At 29.5% G+C, this 27079-nt stretch overlaps 1 protein-coding gene and 1 long non-coding RNA gene across 3 annotated transcripts in view; one reads left to right on the plus strand and one right to left on the minus strand.

The window, feature by feature from the left end:
• Positions 1-27079, minus strand: part of dnc (phosphodiesterase dunce) — a 625052-nt gene that overhangs the window by 394916 nt on the left and 203057 nt on the right. Inside the window, exon 2 of one of the 2 annotated variants that reach the window (XM_089229251.1) lies at positions 1106-2405. The exons of the other annotated variant lie outside the window; for it this stretch is intronic. Within the exon in view, the coding sequence (XP_089085377.1) occupies positions 1106-1191 (86 nt within the window). The 5' untranslated portion in view covers positions 1192-2405. The remainder of the gene's footprint in view (positions 1-1105; positions 2406-27079) is intronic. 2 annotated transcript variants of the gene reach the window in all.
• On the plus strand, positions 9760-15596 carry LOC149055014 (uncharacterized). The gene is made up of 3 exons (XR_016192162.1): positions 9760-9880; positions 9945-10120; positions 15367-15596. It is a non-coding gene; the product is annotated as an uncharacterized LOC149055014 (long non-coding RNA).

Consider the following 27079-nt stretch of genomic DNA (forward strand, 5'->3'; position numbering starts at 1 on the left):
TAAAATTAAAATGCAAAAAAAAACAAGTACCATTTAGAAACTTATTTACTTTATTTAATTAGACGAGGCGTATAATTTGTAGCAAAAATTCAAATCGAATGATTTATACGCTAAGATTCAACGATTACAAGATGGCGGCACGCCCCATTCTAACCTACACTCAACTGGCTACACAGTTCCAAAATATTTGCTCTTCGATTCTTTAACTGTTATTATCACCCAACGATGTATGGTTTTATTTTTGATTTAATCGATAATATTGTTTGACCGCGCGCCACGAAAACACATTGGTATCGCTCACCAATGCAATAAAATAAAAAGTTCACGACATAAAGGCGACTTCATAACCCACCCCGACATCGTGAACCGCCATTTCCAAATTAGGATCTATAATTGATTGAATTTTGTGGTTAATAAGCGATATATCAACATTTTATCACAGTAAAGTATTAGAGATATGACATGTTAAAACAGTTAGAAAACTTATACAATTTCATCCATTACTACGCGCGAACATTTTCAAAATCACTTTATGACATAAAAAAACATTAATTTTTTTTTCTGAGAATAATGGTTTAGTGGGAAATCACCTTAAGCAAAGTCGCATCGAATATCAAATTCTCTCTGCGCTCATAATAATATTATAATAATTAATAACATTTGGAGATCCAAAAAAAAAGTCATTTTATGGCCAACCATACCATTTCCAGCCGACAAGGAGTAATACTAAGCAGATTACAAATCGGCCACACATGGTTGACTTATAAATACCTCATGATAATGAACGAAACCAAGCTTATGTCAACATGCGAATAGATTATTCTTAAGGTCAAACACATAATTTTCAATTGCTAAAGCGACAGTAACATCAGAGTCTAACTTCGACCGAAAACCTCGATAAAATTCTAAGTCCCGATCCTAACACTTAGAATTGGCTTAACTGTATAATCTAATATTGACATATAATTTAATGATATAACGTATCGTATTTTTACTAAAAACCATTGTAATTTGTAACCTGTTATTGTACAATATCATGGTCCAATAACAACTGTTGTTGCGGCTGTAATTATTAAATAAAAAAATAAAACTCGTACGTACTTACCGAACGTTGGCTAGCGTGTGCCTACGATTCCGGAGGAACTTGTGGTACTTTTGCAGGTCACCGATGCTGCCCTGTTCCGCTTGCATCTTGGCCGTGACAGATACGGTGGAGGCGGCTGCGGTTGCGGCTGCCGCTGCCGCTACAGCCGCTGCAGCTGCAGACGTAGACGCTTGACTGTTGTCGTTACTGTTGTTGTTGTTGTTGTCGTTGTCGTCGTTGTCGTTGATCGAAGGTAGCGTAGTGCCAGCTGCGCGTTCTTGGACACCCGAACCGACGGCGCCAGACGTGTCTGAACTAACCGTGTTAGTCACGCTCTTGGGGCGCAAGTTTTTCTTTCGCTTCCAGTCGGTGGCGGGCGCCGAGGATGACAGCGTCGCCGTGGTCGTGGCAGCCCTGGGACAGGTCGTGGTCGAGGCCGACGGGGCGCCAGACGATGCTGACGTAGACGGGCAACCAATGGTTTCACGGACGATCAGCGAATGGTCGCCGCCCGTCGATGACGTCGGCTGATCGTCGTCTTCTTCCTCTTCGATGTCGTGCAACTGCTGCTGTTTCGTCCCCGATGCGGAGTGCGGCGATTGTTGTTGTTGTTGCAAGTTTTGGTCGCCGGCAACCGGGACGACAGACGAGACCGACGACGACTTCCGGTCGGTGTCTGCGGTAACGGAACACGACGACGGCACTTGGCATTCGGTAGACGACGACAGGGTGGCGGCGGTCACCTCAACTCGTCTAGGCGCTGCTATGGCGAATGATGACGGTGACGTTATAATTTCTGTGGTTTCAGTTTGCTGCTGTGGCTGTGGCTGTTGCTGTTGCTGCAGGTCGTCGCCGGCTTTGGATGCTGTTGCTGCGGCTTCGTCGGCGGCGGCGGCGTCGGCGGCCCGGCGGCTGTGGCGAAGGCGACGGCGACGACAGCTCTGGCAGCAGCAGCACCACCAGCTGCACTTGCTTGACGCGCCCCCCACGCCGCCGGCTGCTCGATCACGCTTGCCGTTAGATCTGGTGCGACCAGCGCGGCCAAGATGATCCTGTCGTCTTTGTCGATGCAGCCACTATATCACAGTTAGGCGGCCCGCGTGCGTTTGTTCTATCAACGGCCACCGAGTCGTTTGTCGGCCACGGCCGCCACCGTTCGACGCTGCTCCTGCACTCGGTTCGGCCCCTGTCCCGGATCACTGTCGCCGTATCGATCCCGGTTTGACTGCTCCAATCGTCCGCCGATGACGTTCATAATAAAATTATTTCATTAGGTCAGTTTGATTTTACTTGTCCAATGTGTGAGCACTGTGCAGGGTAGCTGTCGTGTACGGGAAAAACAAATTAATTTCATTTTTCATTTTTTTATTAAATAAAACTTGTTTTGTATATTTAACGTTCACAAAATATTAACATAGCATTATATCATAATCATGTTATACATTTTTTTTCATAATCGACATTATGGACCACCACTGTCTCTAAATCATATCAAAGTCTTGTGTCGAGCGTTATAAGTTTATAACTATAATAATGAAACTGACAACAGTTATACTCTAATCAAGAATATTATTATTATTAAGAATAGTGATTCTCAACTTTTTTTTTTTTAATATGACGTTCTAATTTAAATGCATTTAAATTACAACAAACTTAAACCAGTGACATAGAAGAGTGATTTGCACTAAAATCTAAAACTTTTTTTGTTTTGTGACATGCATTGTGAATCTATATTATAAGTCTCAAACCAATAGAAAAAAGTAATATTCGTTCAATCTTAAGAGTTTATTTTTCTGAAAATATTGACTTTCAAAACTTTATTTTCACGAATTTCCTGATTTTAAGTATTTTTTTCTGGTATTGAAAAAATAAAATATGATTATAACTAAGCACACTGAAAACGTTCGGCCGGTCATACGAGCACGCGGCCGGCGTATCGTTTCACTTGCTTAATAATACTCCAGTGTTAAATAAATCGCAATTTTTCCTGAAACTATAAAAAATATTAAAAACAGGAAATTAACGAAAGTAAAATATTGAAACGTTATTATTTTCAAAAAAATAAACTTTACAAAATGGCTATAGCGATTTTTTTTGGAAATAATTAAATAAAAAATATATTTTTTAACTGTTTTATTAAAAAATATAAATTAACAAAAATATGAAATAATTGGGTCCTCGTCCATGTTAGTCTTATCATAAAAACCAGAATTTTAATATCTCTATTATTTCAGGAGATATCGCTATGGGTAAATCTTCGCGGGACACTGTATATTATAGAAGAAAAAAAAAATTTAAATATGTTGCTTAAATAATGTGGTTAATGTATAGAAAAATGGATTATTAGGTAGGATTAACTCATTCGTGGCTGTGAAACTATATCGGAATACCCATTTACAATTTCAACCCAATCGGATCAGCTGTTTAAAAGTTATGTGAAAAAGATAAGTACGGAAGGATAATTCATACTACCCATTGTTCTATTATTGTTAACTGTGCATTTTGTAGTCCGTAAAAAATCCTACCTCTTATATATGTTTTTTGTATTTTTGTTATGATAACACCATTTCTAAGCAGTTATACTTCTCAAAAAAAGGTCGATGGCAGTTGAAAGTCTCAAGCACGAAAGAAAATGGCTATACACGCTTAAGAAATATATATAAAAATGGATTTCGGTCTGTTTGTCCTTTATGCATTCTTAAACGGTTGGACCGATTGCGATGAGATTTGGTACAGCGATATATTAGAGCAGAAAATTGGCTAAATTAAAAGTGATAGGCCCAAATATCATTCTATCAAATATTTGAATTTTCAGACTGTTCTCGATAAAACGAATAAAACTACATAGTGATAAACTAAATTGAATACCGTTGTAAGATTATTACTTAGTATATTTTAACCGTTATCTATCTAAATATATGTATAAAAGTATACTGCTAGCAAAATCACCAGACACGAATTTAACACACAGTTTGAGACATTTAAGAGGTTGGCGGGCTACGAAGTTGATCGTTTATGGTTTCAGCTAGTACAATATATTCATAGAATAGTTTCATAGAAACTGATTAATTGGTAGTATGTAAGAATCATCTTAAATACGCCAATTATAGTAATCAACGCATTATAATAACATATTAAGTAGATAAAGTGCTACAATGATAACTGTTCTTTTATATTCTTATTAATATACATTAATTTTATTAACATTGACATTTTATTGGCAATAATAACATTATAATATACTTCCTATTGATCAGAAAGACTATTTATTATTTGAATATTAATAACAGTTGTGACGCAAGCACTATCTTAATTTATGGAATGACTATTCGAAGAATTCGTGATGCGCACTATATCAACACTAAATAAAACAGAGAGTTGTAGTATTATGTTAAGTACCTAGTAAGTATTAATATTTTTATAACGATAACATATAAACAGTATAATAATTTTATGACCTACTTTCACAATTTTGTGAAACCCGTGAGATTTTTAGAATTTTATTATTCATAAAGATTATATTATATACGAGCCGAAGTACAATTGTATATTTCAAAAGTAACTTTTAGATGAACTTAAAACACACAATTTAGTCCGTTAATATTATAAAACTTGTATTCAATCGTACATTTACCTAACTACCTAGTACCTACCTATCTCACATACCCGGAACACGTGAAAAGGTATAATCTCGCGCCGTATGAATATCACGTTTCGGTAAACTCGCGTGTATTACCATAATTTGTATATCGTTGCGATCGTCGTATTGTTTGATTTGCATAAAAATAATTACAATGGAAAAAGTAGTTTGTTCCACGTATGGAATCATAATGTCACTTCGAATGAGCGCATTATAAAATAAATTACTTCATACATACGTACACAAACGCGATTTTGGCCACATTTCCAGTCTTCAGGTGTTATTCATTCAAACACCTCATTGTTAAAAATAATATTATTTAACTGAGTGTAAAAATTTAATATTATAAGTATTAATATTTTCAGCAGAACAACCGATCGACTATACTTTTTTCGTAGATCGACTGTTCTACGAAACCGAAATTGTTCATGGAAGAAATATTGGTTAGACATTGGTATACCAAATTCATTATATTCCAAGTGAATTTCGTAAATTATTTTCTGTATCGATACATATTGGGATAAAGAATTTGTAAATGGTCACCCTGTAAAATTCTGAAAAATGGTTTTTTCCAGTTGTGGAACGAAAACTTCGTTCATTTTTCTTTTATTATTGCACCATCATCGAGTATGTCGTATGTGTAAGTATTAGTATTATAGTATTAATAATAATAATATGTTAGCGTCATACGCGAAACCGATCACTACCTTATACGCCATTATTTTACTTGTATTATATTATGGACAATGTCGGACACGATTCACACATTAAGATTTGTACGACATCTAAAGGTAGGTAAGTATAATATTTTAATATACCTAATATACAGATATGGATAGGTAAGGTAGCTTTTAATATTGTACCAACTTACGACAGTTTTAGTGAACAATACTTTTATCGATCAACTCGTCAGGTATTTTATCTGACAGGGTTAAATGTATTGAAATTTCGTTTTTAAATTTTAATTTATTATTGAAATCAAAAGCCAAACATAGTGATATTATTTTATTTTAAAATCCATACACGGAACTACATTGTGTATTTTTTAGATTGTCGGGTATATGTTATGGTTTATAACATTGTACTTGAAGATAATTTTAATAATAACTATTTGTTATACTCTTACTATAGGTACATCGTACGTATTATTATAACTTTGTTTAGTTATAAGTTAACCCCCCCCCTTCAGAAAAAAAATTAACGACCTTAGGCTATAGCCTATTTATATTGCTAAATATTATAGTAATATGATCAAAATATCAAATTATAATATTAAATTAAAATATCATAGTAATGCCATGTACCTAAGCATCTATTTCGTCTAGTTTACAGCTGGTGACAGTTATTATACTCCTTACAGGATTGATAACTAATAGTCATCGGTTTTCCGGATCTTATTAATTTTTAATTAAATTATTATATCTGCATAAATTGCAATTCATTTATTTTTCAAAAAACTGCGATGTAAATACTGTGTTAGATAATTATATCGTGAGCCACGTTTTTCGGACTACTATTTATATAGAAAACTAAAAACAAACAAACGGAAAAAAACCACACAACTATTATTATAGTGCAAAGATAATTTAGCGAGCTTTGTAAGTCTCTAGGGCATAGTACATACACTATTCATGTCGTCGTTTAACAAACAAAGAATGTATTCTGTTTTATATCATTAATATACCATTGGTACAGATGTGTGGTTATTTCTTTCAAAACGGCTAATCATCGTTGTCTTCGTAAACAGCGAACGGACGGTCTACCGAACATATGTTTAAAACATAATAATAATATATAATCAACTCACCTAACCGAAATGCGTAAAATTTTATGCACTCACCACTCACTGTACGCAGATCGAAATTCGAATGGCCGATACGTTATGCCCGTGCCTATATTCATGATGATGACATTATATTAAATTGTATTTAAACTTTTACGATTACTCGAATTGTTTTTAATTCGTTTTACTTTCCGTTTGAATATTTTGGGTAGTATCAAAATATCTTATAATATAATTCATTATATGTATATGTGAACGAGTATATCAAAAAATCCCGAAATGAATTAATCATTTCAATGAGCATAATTGGACGTGTTGTTTTGAATTAAATGTTAGTTTCTGATTATGGATGTTATGCCTTATGCTGGATTTAATTTTTCAAAATCTTTAATCAAAAATCCATACAACGTATTGTTTTATGACTTGTGACACGTCACCATTCTAATTTGTGTCATTATTTTGCGTTGCACATCAATTAACTTAATTAATTATCCAACATGATTTTATAAAAGTATGTTCATTAATTAATTAATATTGCTTTATTAAATTATTCAAAGATTTTGATTCAAAAAACTGTTATGAATTCTAAACAAACGAGTCTAGCAATCAAAAAAGAAAACCTAATAGGGTTTGATATTTTAGAATTTCTAGTCGTTTGACTTTATCTGTTATTCAGGACATATTAGTAATATAAGTATACCTATCAAGAGTTGTACGTTATACCTTATACCAATGATTTAATTAGTAAAAAATTTGATTTCGTAAAATAGAAATAAAATGCTTTTTTTGTATAACTGTTAACTGAAAAGTAGAAATCTATATTGTATAATAATGTATAATAAAATATTTTGAAGCAATTGATATTTAAAAAATATTTATAAGAAAATGATTTACAATGTGTGATCTTAAAATTAAAAGGTGCTAAATCGATAAAATGTATATATTTGTTATTTGATAGCGATCTAAATAGCACCCTTTGATTCTTGAAAATAACTTTAGAACTAAAAGGTTGATAAAATAAATTAGTGTTAACCAAAAATAACTTTATCATATTTACTGTATCAACCATAAAATAATGGTAAAATATTATTGACCATCCAAATTTATCAACCAAACAATGATTTCTATTAACGATTTATACCTATTTAATCAAATAGACATAACTTTACTTTGAACAAATTTTAGAGAGGGCGGGGAGTGATGAAAATCAAAACCATGATAATAATATAATATATCATTAATAATCTGAGAACATTTAGCGGGAGTCCCTGAATATAACTCTTACGTCCGCCCAAGATATAGTCTTATAGTTATAAATAGGTATATATTTAAATGAACAAAATTGATAATGTTAACGCAGAACAACTTTATGAATTGTATATTTTATAATTTTTTTTTATGTATGTGACAATCATCAAGAAAAAATATAATACACGCAGTTTCAAGTTGAAAATAATTTAAAATGGTTTTCCTGAAAATTTTTATATTTATAGATAACACCTTTTGATTTAACGTCAACGAATTCATTATTATTATAGTAAATATAGTTTATTCACTGTTTATTGTATCTATAAGTTTATTCGTTCTAAGCAAAAACATTTAAATCTAAATTTAACTATTTAGCTGATAAATTCAAAATGTAATCTGAGGTAATACAACGAAATTCGACTGTTTTAATAATAATGATAATATTATTAAGAAAAAGAAAATCACACATTAAGTTTTTATTCTTTTTTTCTGACAATCTAGTGAAGTTACACAAATTAATTATACTTATAGTCATAGGATTAATTCTCAAGATTTATATATTAACATACTAATAAAGTCAGTTAACTATTCATGACACCCATCTGTTGTGGTGAATATTAGTATTAGGTGTCTCAATGTTTTTTTCTTTTATCTTTATCTCCTTCTCAATCATTATTTTACACATATTGTTTTAGTTTTTAACAACGATGTATTTTTTTTTTTGCAATTATATACCACATGTCATAGTAGGAAATTCCAATGCTACACAATATTATGTATGGTACCTGTTATGCTTTATCCGGAAAAATCCATTATGCTTTCAATTTATTTTCAGTAAGTAAATTATTATATTACATTTTACTTTTTGTTGCTATAAACTCTTTTTAAAATTTCAATTATAAATATATACGAATTTTATTGATTTATTTTATAATTCACCTTACGGGTCAATTAAATTGGGTGTATAAAATTCAGAAATTGGTTTTATTTTTTTTTTTTGCAAGTGTGTTTCGTCGTATATCCCATTGTCTTTTATTGCATCGACTTTATTTTCCACATTGGCCGTTACCTTTTAAAACATAAAGTCGACTTAAAACGGTAAATTACATTTTTCTTGGAAAATGTATCTAAAAAAAAGAAGCAATTTTGTCTATAGCTTCCCTGCGAATGGGCACAAAGGAGAATTAATTAAGGCGAAACAATAATAAAACAAGACAGTGTTTAGTAGGACACTTTGACATTTTGTAGTAATTCGTTTGCATACGAAAATATAATTAAAACTAAATTCGAACATTGTATAATTGGACAACAATTTTAATCCGAGTACAATAAGTATTATATGCATGCGATATTTCATTTCGTTCTCTACAATATTATACCTACGAAATATGGCAAATATAATATAATATAATATGTTATTATAATCGGATTGGTTCGCTGTATTATAGTAGTATTATGTACACACAATGCGTGCTGCTGGTACCCAAGTACCTACGTTGTAAGTATAATCAATGGTATAAAATAAGAAAATTCAATGAGAAATCAAGAACTATACGTCGTCTGCAGCTGCTGGAGCTTTGAAGCGTTTATAATAACGAGGGCGTTACAGTATAAGTCATTAGTTCCGTTTTATAAATCTTAAAGGCGAAAGTTAAAAAACAATTTAATTTTTCGAGATTTATAATCCTTACTTTGATTTTTTAGCATCCATATATATATTATTATTAATGATTTCATAAAATAAGAGTTGTATTTAATCAATTTTGAATCACAAATATAGTGAATTTCTTAATATAGTATAAAAATTAAATGAAGTACCTATATAATATTTGTAGCGTCTAATAAAATATGTAACTTTTTGATATCGTGGTACATGATATTGTGGTGATCTCAGTATACCCTTTAAACGTTTACTGACTGGTGATAATAAGAATAGGAATATAAAAAAATGTTGGGTATGCGATATTTTTTCAGTGTTTTACGAATAACCATAAATTATTTTTTAGGAACAATCACTGTCATCTATCCCGTTTATCGGGACCTACCTGTTTCGGTAAAGACGACACGAGTGAACCCGTCAATGTTTGTATCTGTATATGTTATTTATGTGCCTGAAGGGACCCAGGTACGTATGTCTCTTGACAAGGTAGAAATTAATGCATTATTATATACTTCACTCGTCCTTGTAGAGAAAATAAAAAGATAAAACACCACAATACCACCATCGAAATATCAAATTTGATCAATTCCCAAGAGATGAAATGTTTTGCTAAAAACTACAGAAAAACGTCGATACGTGAACTTTCACGATGGGTTTCCAGGATATTATGCACAGTGTAAAAAATGAATTTGGTCCAACAAAACGGTGAGTAATAATTATAATATTATGGGTTCAATAATATTCAATTATTTTAAACGAGTGGTTTAGGTTTATCAATCAGAGTCTTTATACAAAGTCTAAAACAAAATATTTATTTTTATTTTTTTTTCATTCATTCATATACATCTGAGTCCCACTGAAGAAATTGATAAACATCAATTATAATTTTCGTTGTTTCGCATAATATTAATATTAATATTAACCACCACTGTATTTATTAATATAAAACGCTGTAACAGACCACTGTATTAATACCATGTAATCATTTACTACGTGTGTGCGTGCGTATCGTAGTGCATGTCGTTTGATGAGCATTTGTGTGTGAGTGGACTTTAAGCATATCAACGGGCGTAGTCGCGGCGTAATTTATATTATATGAAAAAAAAGAGACCGAAAATACGCTCTTGCAAACTGCGTAACGAGTATAATAATAATAATCACAATAATTTATACATATCACCTATGTCGCACCACGACGTCATTCGTTTTAATATATATTTTATTCTACGAACGCTTTATAAAAATAGACAGTGGAAAAGTCCATTGTCGAAGTAAATATAGGATATCAGTAGCTGCAGGGTAAAGATGCGTATGAGCAAGAGTGGGGTGATAACGATAAAAAATAAACACATTTATAGTATCCCATAGATTAATCATTAATCAATCAACTTATAAATCGTGTGCGTAGACGAAAATACCATATTATACGACATACAGTACCGAAAACCCGAGTTTAAAAGTTTGATCAAACGACAAGACGATTTCGTAACATTAAATTGTTATACATATTGTTATACGTCTCTACAGGGTGTCCCGTGAGGATTTACTCATTGCAATATCTCCCGAAAGAATTGTGATATCGAAATTCTGGTTTTGTAATAAAACTCACAGGGATAAGAACTAAAATTGTTTCAAATTTTAATTTATTTTAATGTTTTCGTAAAAAAGTTAAAAAATATATTTTTATATTTGATTATTTCCCAAAAAAAATAAAGATGGCCATTTTGTAGAGTTTATTTTTCTGAACATATTGACGTTTCAAAATTTAATTTTCATTATTTTCCTAATTTTTAATATCTTTTTTAGTTTCGAGAAAAATTGCGAATTATTTAACACCATAATGTTATCAAACGTGTGACCCGTTGCGCCGCGCGCATTCCCATTCGTCTGGCCGAATACTTTCCGCGTCCTTAATAATTATAAATTTATAATCATATTTTATTTCTTCAAAACTAGAAAAAATATCAAAAATCAGGAAACTAATAGAAATAAAATTTTGAAACTTCAATAATTTCAGAAAATTAAACTCTAAAAAATTGCTAAATTTAATTTTTTTGGAAATAGTTAAATAAAAAAATATATTTTTTATATTTTTTACAAAAAAATTTAAATAAATTTATAAATGAAATAATTGTAGTTCTTATCCCTGTGAATCTTATTATAAAACCAGAATTTTGATATCTCTATTATTTCGTGAGATATCGCAATGGGTAAATCCTCACGAGACACCATGTAAAACTATCAATTTGAGACTCGTGGCTTATTATATAAAATATTTACTGTCTGCAGTCGTTTAACCCGGTAAGAAAATGAGCGTTTGAAATATAAAAAGAATGTTGCGTCAATTTTTTTTAGCGATTATGTGGGTATCACGAGCTGTCGTTACATTTTCCCGATTTTTCGTAGCTGCTTCTTTTAATGACGCTGGGAAACCGATTTTGAATGCGAAAAATTTACAATTTTGTGGTAGATCTGGTAGATGGTTTTAATTATTAGGGCCGGATTGGCGAAATTTTAGCGCGCAGGAAATATGAATCAAACCAACCCATGTGCCACAAATGTAACCCCTCCTCCCTAAATAATACCTTCATAGGTATAGTTTACATATTTTGTTAGGTTTATTTTTCAATATACTTATCTTAATTTAAAAATAATATAATTATTTTTGTAATTGTATAATATATAATAAGTATATAGTAGCCTCACAATTAAGAACCGGCCCATCGGGAAGATTTCCGATTTCCCGATTGTCCGATCCACCCTTGAGTTTAACTCACTCTATACACCTACACTATGTACATGTTATAATAATTTAATACTAGAAAATAGATAGCGTGTATTACATTATTGTTAATATGTGTAGTATGACAAGGGCTAACAACATGTCGCGTTCGTTGATGCATGTGCGTAGATGACGACAAGGTCAATTACATTAAAAAAAAGCCAAACAAAATCTAATGAGCGCCATTGAATAAATATAACAACAACAATGGGGGACCTCGATTGACATCAACGGGCTATAATTTTTTATTCGTTTGTGTGTATCACAATTTTTTTTAATGATAACACATGTACAAATACGTATATTAGGCTGCAATATTATTATCATTTAGGTATTCAAGATATTTGATCAGATAACCAAAGTCAATAGAGCACCTGAAGTGGAATCGACCGATCACAAAATAATAGTCTAATAATAAAAGTCTAATTTTATTACTTTATGACTTCACAAATTAGTATGATGATAGTATATCGACAAGTTGTAATAAGTGTGTAGATAAATAGGTATTGGTTCAATTCATCGAAAAAATAACCTACCTACCAGTAATCCACATAGGTTAGGTTAGGTTAGGTTAACAATATTTAAAAATTTAATGCAAGATTCTTAACATATTTTTACAATAGCAGTTGAAAAATAAAAGAAATATAAAGTCAAATTTTTTTTACAAGCATTCAAAGTTTTAATTTTTACAACATACGTAAAAATCACGAAAATTCACAAATTATTTTATGCTAGAAAACATAAATTCATAAAAAAATTTCCTTTTATATTTGAAAATTTAATAGAAGGTTCCTATATAGCAGTTGAAAAAGAAAAGAAATATATAGTCAATTTTTTTTTACAAGCATTCAAAGTTTTAATTTTGACAACATACGTAAATATCACGAAATTTCGCAAATTATTTTAAGCTAGAAATTCATAACAATTTTTCTTTTTAAATCTAAGATTTGAAAATTTTTAGTAATCCATAATATATCCTAGGCAGATAAACCGTCTCCGCTTAGAATCGTTTTCCGTATACAATGATAATATAATATCATAATTGGATTCAAATTTAATTCCATCCATTACAGTATAGGAAAATTAATATAACTAAAAATTATTTTTAGAACTCATTATTAATTTATATTTATGGAGTTTCGGGTAATTTAGATAATATATATTAATATAGTATACGGAATACATAATATATTATTATACCTAAATACTTCCATATTTTGTCGATATAGTATCAACTATATTATTGACAATGAGTATTGTATGTGGAATGATATTTACTCAATAATACAATTAATAAATTGTTAAAAACTTTAAAAAAACCAAATGAATTTTCAAATTAATGAAGTTAATATATATAACAAGCCTGCATAATATCTATGTATATGTTACCGTCAATGATGTAAATTAGTTAATAACGTAAATGCCTAGCCAATATTATAAATTCCTAACATCAGTAGTCGATATTGTCAATGCCTAGGAATTAACTGACAACATAGGCAAGGTTTTAAAATTTAAATATTTTGTTAACACATTTAGAACTATGACTAGGAACTTACTTTAATGTCTAATACTGATAGGCAATGTTGATAATTATGTTTAACAAAATATTTTAATTAGGTCAGAAATGTATAAATACAAAATAAATTATACATAATTAATAATTATTTATTTTCACAATCTGTTATGCCGTGACACTTTGAATTGCATAAAACATTATTTTTTTTACATGCGCATCTATTAGTTTTGCATTTGGTTTTGCAAATACATCCTGTATAGCCTTGTGATCCCGCGATTCCATATCCAGCAGCCTCACAAACCGTAATTTCTTTTACTCCGGCAGTCGCGATTGTTTTTTCATAATTCAATATATTTTCAGGACACGGAACAAGTTGTGCTCTAGTGAACCTATTTTTTAGCATGCCATACTCCGTACCTACATAGTAATTTATTTTAATATTGTTATTAATTTATTTTAATATTGTTATTAATTTATTTTAACTATGCCTGAAAAATCCCGGAGTTATTGTCATTACCTAGGAGATATTTCTAATTGCATCATCGACTGATTATAATAGACATTAACGATATTTACTAGTCAATATCGTGTACTGCCTAATTTGATCGGAAATATCGTTATTGACTAGTCATTAACATTAATTCCTTAATTTACGTCTTTGCCGATAACATATACATTCATATTATTTCATATTGTTTAGTAGGACGTATATAATATATATCTGCCCCAAATTAATATCTAATATAAAACTGAAAATATACATGATGTTATATTTTATATACATATACATTGTCTTAATATAATATATATATATCTTAAGCCTTAAATGGAATTCCATGTCTTTTGCATGAGGATAATGATGTTTCTTTATATGATAAATAACGACCTATGCTTGGATATTTTTTTATTTAACAACAAAATAATAATAATTTAACGTCTTCGAATGTATAATAATATGTTGTTATAATATTATAATATGGTAATTTAGCTTTTTTTGACCGTCATTGGTCAGCGGTAGACCATAATTTTTCGAGGTTAATGCAATAAATAATAATACTGTGAATTTGGGCTCATTGTAAACATACACGCACACAAATTTTATTTTAATTCTATATTTCAAAATTATTTTTATTATAACTGTCACGACGGTGCTCATCATCATTGTAACACGCAATATTGTATTCTGTTTCACTTTTCAGCGTAAATAATACTATTATAATTAAACTATATTATTATTATTATTGATATTATTATGATGTAATTTGAACTAACAATATGCTAGGTGTACAACGCGAATAGTACTATGCCGGTGACATAATATAGTCGTAACCGTTATTATTCTTCAGGATTGTCCTACCAAGCGCCGGATATATTAATATTATTATATTATCGTAACAAAGAGATACTTTCTTCGTAAATATAACATCGTTTTAAATTGTATTTTTTTCTTTAATCTGTATAATATTCATCAGTTTCGATTGTTTGTGTTTAGAAAACCCAAACGTGGACCACGTACAACAATAAACTCATTAACACGCCGTACAATAATTATGATAATAATAATACAAACATGCGGCTGCGTACACACAATGGCGTTAATAGTATTTATTAATAATTCATAATTATAATATAATATCGCTATTATTATTCTAGAAACGGAAAAAAATTGTTAAAAAAAAATCCTAGTCTAAAGAAATCGTCAAGACTTACTGCATGACAAAATAAAAAAGGTAATGCTCACAGAAACGCCGTTAAACCAGTATATAGTATCCGAACAATACGCGGCCTTAAGCTATTGCGAAGTCGAACCAATTGATATGTAAGTTTGTTTTTGTCTTCTTTTCACGTACAAATTGTTTCCATTCTTCAAACAAATCAACAATTATATCCTGTGAGTACCTTTGATTCCTACCTATTCTTCGGCTACACGTAATTATTTACACAGTAATTATATTTTACGCATGTTTTCAGAGGTGTGTACAAGAAATACGGGTGATTTTCGTTAATCGTGTTTTCAATGATTATGAATCTATAATCTTCTAAAATAAAGATAGTTTTTTAATATCATCATGTGTTGTTATTATTTATCGAGTATTTAAACTATAATGGAGTGTGTGTGAAAATAGTATCGGTTTACACGATTGGCCGGGAAAAATTGAACTGGGCGAGTTTTAAAGACTTACTTCTTTTTTTACAGAGCCAAAACAATTTACCAGAAATTATTCAGAGAAACTCCAAAATCTGCATAAACATCAAATTATGTAAGAAATGTTACAAAATTATAGTAAGATTAGTCATTTAAATTTCAATTCAGCAGCATGCCAAGCATTTTTATCACTCCTGGTATCTACTCTTGCGCTTTTTTAATCATGAAATTAGTAAGATTTATTTACAGTCAAATACAGTGTGATCGCGATAAGTGGAAACAATCAATAACTATGTGCAGGCTTCATATATTTCAATTCTGCTTTTTCGGCTAACTAATAAACATTATTATACACATTTTCAAATAATTAGACTATTTTTTTGACACTTAACTTTGCGCATGCGCACAATAACTTTTTTTTTTTAACGGCATGATCCATTTTTGACCACAAATTATTTTTTTTGGTATTTTTTTATGAATTTTAGTGGTTGAATTTCTTTTCTAAGTCAAAAAATGACCGAGTTACAGCAATTTGATTTTACGTTATTACAATAGGTAAACAGGTATTTCATAAATTGGATTAGTTATTTTTATTTTTTTATTATTAACTAAGTATTTTATAATATGTTATACCCGTGCAAATAACGTAAAATCAAATTGCTGTAACTCGGTCATTTTTTGACTTAGAAAAGAAATTCAACCACTAAAATTCATAAAAAAAATACCAAAAAAAAATAATTTGTGGTCAAAAATGGATCATGCCATTTAAAAAAAAAAAGTTATTGTGCGCATGCGCAAAGTTAAGTGTCAAAAAAATAGTCTAATTATTTGAAAATGTGTATAATAATGTTTATTAGTTAGCCGAAAAAGCAGAATTGAAATATATGAAGCCTGCACATAGTTATTGAGTGTTTCCACTTATCGTGATCACACTGTATATAATAATTATAAATAAATTTGTACAAATTAACGTGAAATTAACAAGCTCAATTCAAATCATTTCGTCAAAAATTTATTTATATTATGTATAATTACATTGTATACTATGACACTATATGTAATCTAATAAATTATTATCAAAACTCAAAACTACCTTATGAAATGCTTTTATAATAATATGTTCATTGTTCATGTAATCACTTGATGTGTAAAATGTATTTTGTGAACTACGTAATAACATAAAGGAATACTTTTACACATCGCACCATATACGATGTTTAGTATAAGCATTATACCTATTATTTACCTATATTGATTATTGTTTGATGGCCAACACGATCGCATTAAATCCGAATATACATCAGTCAACGAAGTCTTTCATTTAAAAGTCCATAAACCTTGCACATAGTACCTGTACCATATTATAACAATTATTTTAGTCGAGATGTTATTACCGAAAAAACATGCTATCTAAACTGTTTTAACTCGGTCTACTTAGTACTTATTGATAACGTATCGTTTAATAATAATATCGAATAACTGGCCTGTAGACTGTAGTAGTACTTATACTAAATTAAAATCGATTATTTGTTTTATTTTATTTTTTTGACTGTCAAACACGAAAAAATCACCCGAGTATGATAGAAATCACGGATTAATTTTGGTATTAATATATTATGAAAAAAAGTTTTAGCGATCGCTATTTATATAATACAACGCACGCCGAATAAAAATAAACTCGTTGACCTAAAAACAAAATGGCATTTTTATGGATTTGCTTTTCGTGCCGTTCGCCTTTTAAACGAACAGTGGAGGTTTTGTAGTAGAAGTAGTATACACCATATTTCTGAGTGTATAATATGTCTAAATAGTATTTTACTATACACGTGGATTACAATAGTGGTTGTTTTTTTATTTTTATTTTTTTTTTAGTCTTGCAAATGTGTGAAAGTAAATTCAAGTGCTAAAACAACGGAATTGAAAATACTCATGCATGTATGTGTGTCTGTGTGCGTGTGTGTGTATGTAAGCCATTATAATATGTACGTTACGAAAGTGCCAAGTTTTTGGAATTGCATTACACTTGTTGACAGGTGCGTTTGTTGCGGCGGCGGAAGTAGTGGCAATATCGCACTACAGGTATAAATCGACCAACGACGGAAAAAAAGAAATCATTGAAATATTCCTCGTTTAAATTATATGTTATACGTATATAATATTATAGTAGGAAATATGCATACATACAACACATCGAAAATACAATCGTTTACCCGGGTAAATATTACTTTTTAAAATTTGTTTTTAAGCCTTTTTTAATCACGACACCTTGTGTACACCGCTGCGTATATAGTAATAATAATAATGTACACATACTGCCAATTATATGATATTTTTTTTTGTTTTCGTGATGTAAACGCAACGTTGGCGGTTGTGATCAGCCACCACGTTAAGTGCATAAGGGTTTTGTTCGTCCAATATTGTTAGTTTTGTACGCGCCAAAGAGGACAAAAAAAAAAAAACAAAATATATAAAATTTAAAACCACGTACTTTAAGTTTTAATTGAATTTTAAGCTTTTACACTTTTTATCCAATTATACATAATACGGTGCGATGTACGAATCTTCCACGTGCGCGACTTGGGATGATAAATCCCAACAGTTTCAATAATAATAATATAAGAGAATATTATATTGTATTGAGTGGTTACGTCACGTTAGTCTCGTTATCTACATAATATACCAATACAAAACATGTTATTATTTAATTTGTTACTCAGTGATTGAGAAGTGCATTTTTCACTAATACGGTTGAAAATAATATTTTAGAGAAGAATAACATTTAGATTTGTTACTTTTGACACAATACATTATGCTGTAGACTTTATATAATATATAATCATTATTTAAATATGGATTTCTGTGGCATTTGATTTTTGATTTCTACCAATAAAAAAAATAATATAAATCAGCTTTTTTTACAGATCTTTGAACTTTTGACACTATTTATTCCTCGATAATATTTGTAAAGGTAAGGTAATACTGTTATAAAAAATATACCTAAACAATATAAACTGTTGCTTCATAATATGTGTTAAAATATTGTTTTGATATCGGATTAGTGGTTCGGATTTTTGACGATAGAATAATAGAATACTTGGGGTAGAGCACTTTATTCACCTCATGACATAATACATAATTATATTATTTTTATATGGTTAAATGTTGAATATTAGACATACGCGTAACGTGAGTTCTCGCGACAGGACGAAGCGTGCGTGCCGGAACCGTTGGAGTTTGGAATTAAATGTACGTGCATTCTCGTGGTTGGCTTAAATCGTAATTTGCTAAAGAATATATACCTACTTTGTTGGTTTTCATTGAAAACCATTTCATATTCCGTACCATATAATATTAAATTCAATATATTCCATTGAAGTTTTGGTTAAAGTGGTACACTTTTCTTATACAACTATTTTGACACCGATTAAAATTGTGACTTCGTTTACGACACCGATAACCGCAATTCGCTTTCATGGTTTTGACATTTAAATTACTACCGTTTTCCAATTTAACGTTCAATTTTATTGTTTTTAATTACGACTAAGGCGTATTCCCAAGAATGTATTTAAAAAAACTCTGGTCCATTTAAAATCTGTGATTTAAAATACAACTTAAAAATCTAATTTATGTATAAAATATCTTTAAAAATTACTCTAAAAAAATGTATAATGATAATATAATATAATTATATTATGATTTTCGTGGGAATTAAGTTGTTCGATTTATAATGTAATGTAATCTAACCTAGTTACAGCGTGTTTGTGTTAAAACTGAAGATCAGATTTACAAGCATCCAAATACGAGGGTTCTAATATATGTATCTGTGTAATAATAAGTATAATTAAGTAACAACTTAATATATATATATATATATATATAATTATGAACTTAAAACACGTTGAAACACGATCTATAAATAATATTTCTTCAACTTCTTTTTCTGGAGTTTAATATGTCTTAAGAATTTTTACCATCATCTCATTCCCTTTCTACTTCTCTCGATCCTAAAATATTTTTGTCCATTATTTTACTTTAGTTCCATCAATTTCTTCTCTATAGCACTCAGCCATATTTTCCTGTGCCAACTTCGAGATCATTTTCCCGCTGACTTTAAATTCATGATTGCTCTCCTTATATTTCTCTCATTTCTCCACATCAGGTTCACAAAACTTACTTAAAGTTTATTCTAAGGTATCATCTTCTAGAGTAAATACAGTTAGACTTAAAGTGTTTGAAATAAATTACAAGACCAAAAATTCCACGTTTTATGTTTTTTGATAATAGTATGCGAATTTCGTAAATTCACTACTCACTAAACAATAATAAGGCATGCCTGTTGTAGTAGTTGTAGTGACACAAAACAAATGTTGATTACTCAATTCCTTCAATAATATATCAAAAAAAATAACACGTACCTAGATGAATTAAATATTCATTGCCCTAGTCTTGAAGTTTTTTCAAAATTGTATAGGCTTCCTGACCTAAGACATTATATCATATTATATTTTATATAATAAACTACTTCCAATAAAACGACAAATTATTATGTGCATGAAAAAAAAATAAGATGACAAGGCTAAAATATGTGAGTCCATGAAAGTTATAGTAGCTCCATGCATTTTACGCACAAGGTATAATATAAGGGAGTAAGATTGAATCGTAAACTGCATCATCTTCTAACTTTATAGTCGCGCCATGTTGGTATATTAATAAACTATATTGTAGGACAAAATAACAATAGAATTTTTCATCATATACTTCACTTCACACATATTATATCATATATTATAATATTTTATTATGACGTGTATGTATATATGAGTGGTCTATAGATAAATTGTATAGGCACATAACTTCGACGGGGATATTAGTTTTTTTTATTATTATTTCCCCAGATTTGACAGTGTATATTACTACATAATATATTATTTTTTCTCTACTCAGTCTTGCTTGCAGTTTCATACTAGCTGACACAATTCAGTTTATCTTTAATACCTTAAAGGCAGGATATGGCCAAACTTTGTTGGCAAAAACTTACTTATTAACATTACACACACATGCATACACGCACTCACGCACGCACGCTTGCATGCGTACGCAAACACCCATTCATTTTTCCCGTGTTGTGCACGGGGGTTGGAGGATGAATAAGACCCTAAGTCACTAATTCGTATAATGTTATACTTAACCATAATACTCCCTATAGTGACCTACCTATGTATAAACATCTTAACTCATCCAACTGTCCCAAACAGTGTTTACAATTGTTTACATTTTTTAACAATATCATGCTAAATAATTGGCTGTTTGGTTTAAGTATAAATAGAGTTGCTTGATTGTGACGGTAAATATTTTAAAATATATTAATTATTAATTACTTAAGGTATTTCGATATCAAAAATTTTCGCTCAAGTTCACAAATTATATTTAAGCCTAATAATTATTTAATGTACCTACGGATATACACGTAATATATTATTATACATATACAGTATTGCCTACATATTATGATGATAGTATGTATATGATATAACATGGAATGATAATATTATAAATAAACATGGTGTCCCAAAGAGATCTGACATTCTGACAAATGAAATAACTTTTGTTCTAATCAATATTTTTAAAAAATTTCTTTTAAATATAATTCATAGCCACTTGCGCTACATTTTTTATTTTTTAATAATGAAAATAAAAAACTTAAAAATTGATAAATTTTTTTTCGAAATATTCAGTATAGCCAATTTATAAATTTGATTTTCAGAAAAATTCATATGGTAAAAACACTTATTTAAGTCAATAGACTGATTTTTTAAAATTTTTTTAAATATCAATATTTTTGTTAGGTAGGTAAATTATAATAATTTATAGTTTATACATCACATATTATTAAAATAAAGACAATAAAAAAAAATAATTAGATTTTAACATGCACTTATTTAAAAATGTTCTTATAAAATATTTAAAAAAAAAACTTTATTATCATTTGAAATTAGAAGGTTTCTAATATAAACTAGATCGTAATTTACTTAACAAAAATATTGATATTTAAAAAAATTGGAAAAAATCAGCCATTTGACTCAAAAGTGTTTTTACCATATAAATTTTTCTAAAAATTATGAAATATTGAATATCTCAAAAAACTTTTTTATCAATTTTTAAGTTTTTTATTTTCAGTATTAAAAAATAAAAAAATTAAAAAATGTATTCTAAAAATGTAGCGCAAGTGTCTATGATTACATTTAAAAGAAATTTTTTAAAAATATTGATTAGAACAAAAGTTATTTCATTTGTCAGAATGTCAGATCTCTGTGGGACACTCTGTATTGAAAATAATATATGAGTGACTTGGTGTGTCTGATTATACGTATCACTTATCACTGGTTGCTAGATCCCGGATAGATAACCACCTGGATTTTTAGCGACAAATACATACATTATGAGTTTCAAACCAACCGTTCCACACTACAAACAGATAATGGCCATAGGCGCCGGGCTTATGATTATTAAAAAAATAAAAATAATAATATTAACAACAGGTATTATTAAATCGAGTTTATTGTTTCGTTAATGAATAGAGTATGTAAATAATTGATATTTAACTTTGATGTTAATGAAAACCGAAAAATTTTAAAATGCGAGACTAATGGTATGAAAATGATAAGATGAGATGAAAAGTTAAATAATTTTGATGTGAACTACAATATTATTATTTTAGATTCTGAATGAAGTGATGAATGTATTGATTTTACAATGATGTTTGTGTTTGTGTTTGTGTTTTTTTTTTTTTTTGTGTCTGTGTACAGCATAACTAGTCGAAATAATGCTTCAATTTCAAACTTTGGGGGTGGTTTCCGATGTAACAAAGGAAAATCCTTGGTGCATTATAGAGGTCAAAAGTAAACATTTTCCAACAGTTTTCAAAAAAATCGAGAAAAACAAATAAAAAATGACAGAAAAACGGGAATTTTTACGAAAAACCAGTTTTCGGCCAAATCGATTTTTTTATATGGTTGTAGTTCAAAAACTAATCACTATAAATACTTAAAATTTTCACCAAATGTTTATGCTAGTGATATCTATATACAGATTAATGTTCAAAAATGTTTGACTTTTTTTGAGTTATTTATAGACCATTGAAATTTTCAATTTTTCTGAAAATTTTTTTTGAAGTGTCGATAAAATGTTTTTGGCCCTATCAAAATACTTGAAAATTTAATACAAAGTTCCTTATAGGTTATTCTTATAGTGTTTAAAAAATTATAAGAATACATAGGCACAATTTTTTTTAATTATCATTTGAAGTTCAAATATTGACAAAAATTCGTCAAAACCATGAATATTTTTTTTTTTGTGTTTGTCATTACGTTATGGGGCAGTAAAAATGCTTCGAATTTTAACTTCAGTAGCTTGTTAAAGCAGAAAGTGAATCTATTTGATACTTTGGGGGATCAAAAGTAAAAAATTCTTAATATTTTTCTAAATAATCGGGATAAACAAACTAAAAATTATGGGGAAAACGGGATATTTTACGCACAATCAGTTTTCGACAAAATCGATTTTGATTATTGATGTAACTTTAAAACAAATGACCATTTATACATGAAATTTTCACCGAATGTTTTTATAAGTATATTATATCCGCCATGACATTTTCAAAAAATTTTGACTTATGTTGTACTATTCATAGGTATACGCAATTTTCGATCATTATTAATAAGTTATTTTTTAAATTAATATCGATAAAAATTTGTTTTTTGGGTAGAAAATATTGAAGATTCAATACAAGGCTCTTAACATATTGTTACAATAGCACTTGAAAAATAAAATAAATGCATAGTCACAATTTTTTTTATAAGCATCCAAATTTTGAATTTTGACAAAATAGGTAATAATCACGAAAATTCGCAAATTGTTTTAAGCTAGAATTTCATAAAAAATTTTATTTTTAAATCTAAGATTTGGAAATTTAATACAAGATTCCCTACAAATTTGTCAATCTTTATCACAAAAAAAATGTCCACCGGAAATTCAAATTAAATTTTTATTAGCATTTGAATTTCAAATATTGACAAAAATTCGTCAAAACCATGAATATTTGAAAATTATTTTGTAGTTCAAAATTCATAATATTGTTTTTATTTATATCTAAGGTTATAAAATTTAACACTAAGTTTTCCATAAGTTTTGCTTCAAGTAGCTATAGAGAAAATTTGAAGCGTCATTATAGGAAAAATGTTTTGAGCGTTTGAGTTTTAAATTTGTATGAAATCGCGTAATGATAACGATTTATCCTCAAACCAGGTATATGTTTATCTATGATAATATAAGGTATTATGAATTATGATAACTAAATGCAATGTTTTTGAAAAAATTGATTAACTATGCCTTATGCAAAATGCGTCCTAATTGAAAAATAAAAAATTTGTTTCAAAATAGAATGTATGACAATATTTAAATATAATATATCCTAGACTGACAAATCATCTCCGTTCAGAATCGTTTTTCGTATACAATGATACCTATCATTACATTCAAATTTAACCTACCCTAGTCAGAGGTCCACCCCACCCCCTAATGTACAGCAGAGCGACATCCACTTACCCACTTTTTTTTTTTATTGATCAAAGTACATCGACAACTAGGCCATTAGTAAAAGAATTTTTTTTTGTTACATTTTTAGTATTTTAAGTATACATTTTCTACATTAAATTAAATTGTACAATTTATTCTGTTTTTTTTAAGAATAAAATTAAGTTTTTTACATCCTTTGGGTTTGGTATAAGTGCTTGACAGATTTGTTCGGATATGTGGAATTGATTTCGATACTGGTTGTATTTTTGACATTCAGTGATGATGTGGTTGACGGTTAAAAGTACGCTGCATGACTCACATAGTGGAGGGTTGTCTTTACTCATCAAGTAGCTGTGTGTTAAGTGTGTGTGACCAATTCGGATGCGGTTTATTATGGTTTCATCTTTTCTATTGAGTTCAGGATTTTTCCATGGGTTTATATTATTTTTTATTTTGTTGAGTTTGGTGTTGAGTTTTCGCTAGTGAGAGAGCCATTTATTATTTGAGAGTAGGTTTATTTCGTTCTTTGCATAATATTATTATTATAAGCATCGATTTGATTTAAATTTCACAAAAATATAGTTACAATTTTCGGTCAATTATTGGACTAGGTGATGTATTTTTTCCCATTTTTAAAAAACAAACGAATTAAGTTATTATGCCTTTGGTATATTATATATTCCATAAATAATTTTAATTTTTATAATAAAATATATATTAAATCAATGTAACACATAATGATATACCTAAACTATAAACTTATCAAGAAAATATATTATGTTATGAATAGCAAAGTAAGTGATTTTTATATTTTATTATTTCCGTATTCAATGATCTACAAAATTAATACGAGCATCGCCATCATATCCATCACAAAATATCATTCGAATTTTTTAAAGCCCTTCTCGTGACCTTATGACATTCTCTAATAGCCGCTCTTAGGGATTCAGGTTCATACGTATAATATGTTGGATTTTCGACAGTATTTTTGAGAAACATATATAATAATTTATAAAAGTATTTTGTAATTTTTGTAGTATTCGTTTTACCGTAAAATTAATTTTGTCGGTACAATTATTATTGTAGAACGAATATTCAAGTAAAAAAAATTCTAGATTACTAGCGTTACATCAAGTTATGTAGGTATCTTAAATGTCCCAAGTTAATTGTGTATTACAAATACAATTTTATTTAATTTATCTTTTTAAGACGTACTATTTGAAAATTAAACATCAACTCTACAAAGAATATATTAATATAACAAAATAGAATACACTAATAATGTTATATCCTACTGGCCTTATCACCAACCAAATATTTCATAATATATTTTAATAGCTTGTAAAAAAATCTACATTGACTCGCTAGTTTTTATTTTATTAAATGCGCGAATTTCAGTATTATAATTTATAATAATATAATGCATAATATGCTAATATACTTACTGGATGGATTGTAAAAGAATAATTCGTACCACTATAATACTATAGATGTTTAGCGTTTTTTTCATTTATACTATATGTATATTTTCTTTTTATTCTTTCTTTTCATTTTTCAACAGAGAATACTATGGGCTCAACTACGCGTATACAAATCGGAGTTCGGAATGATCGGAATGACGAACACGTGGTTGAAAGAGTATTATATATAGGTATTATACATGGTATACTTTTAAGTGCCCGTGAACAACGAAATGGATTTTTTTCCGACAAAATGGTAATGGATCAGATTTTTTAGGGAAAAAAATTATTATCAGCCAAAGAATGGCCCTGATGAAAATCTTTGATAGCACGTGATTTTCAATTATTTATTATGTTTTATAGTTATAATATTCATATATGGATTTGTTTTCGGGATGCAGACCGCGTCACGCCATACATTTTTACATACAGTCACATAATTCCAGAATAATATGTTCAGTTCAAGTTGTTAAATTCATGGCTAATATATTATTATGGTTGCCATCATATTGTAATGTTCTTACCTGGAAAGATAATAATCGATACCAGTGTCAGAATGACTGAAAGAAAGAAAATGGTGGGTTGTCTAAATGGGTATAGTGTAAAATAAATGTAGGGGTGCAATAAACTTTAAAGCACTTTTAACGAAGTTTGGATCTGGAAATAGTTATCACAGACGGAGTAGATAAATGGAATCTCCGAGGAAAGGTCACAGTCATATACTGTGTAAATAGCCGCCCGGATATTTTTGAAACGTGTCTACGAGAATTCGCCCCGGGCACAAAATTCAAAGTGATGCATATTTTTTTTTTATGTTAAATCACTACATGGAGGCCGTACTGTTTTCACATTGCTTAGCCCCCATGCAGCATCGTTTATTTACTGAAAGATAAATATATACACATAGAAGTAGTAATAACAGTTTGGAGATACCCCTTCCCCAACTCTCTGGTGTGAATGCGAATATCCCTATCCTGTTATGACTTTACAGATCTAGAAACTTTGGATAGGGATACGCGGGATTGGCCCGCTGTATCCCAATACAGCTATTTATATACATAGTATATATCTCCGGTATTTTTCTTCTCGGGCCGGCCAAGTCCGCCACCCTAGACATCGCGTACCTTTGCCTCTTCGCGGACCGGCATAAGCCAGCCATCCTAGACATCTCGTGCTGAAAAACTAT

This window comes from Diuraphis noxia, unplaced genomic scaffold (genome assembly GCF_037042655.1).
Source record: "Diuraphis noxia isolate RWA-SAM2 unplaced genomic scaffold, SU_Dnox_SAM2 contig0005, whole genome shotgun sequence".
Lineage (NCBI taxonomy): Eukaryota > Metazoa > Arthropoda > Insecta > Hemiptera > Aphididae > Diuraphis > Diuraphis noxia.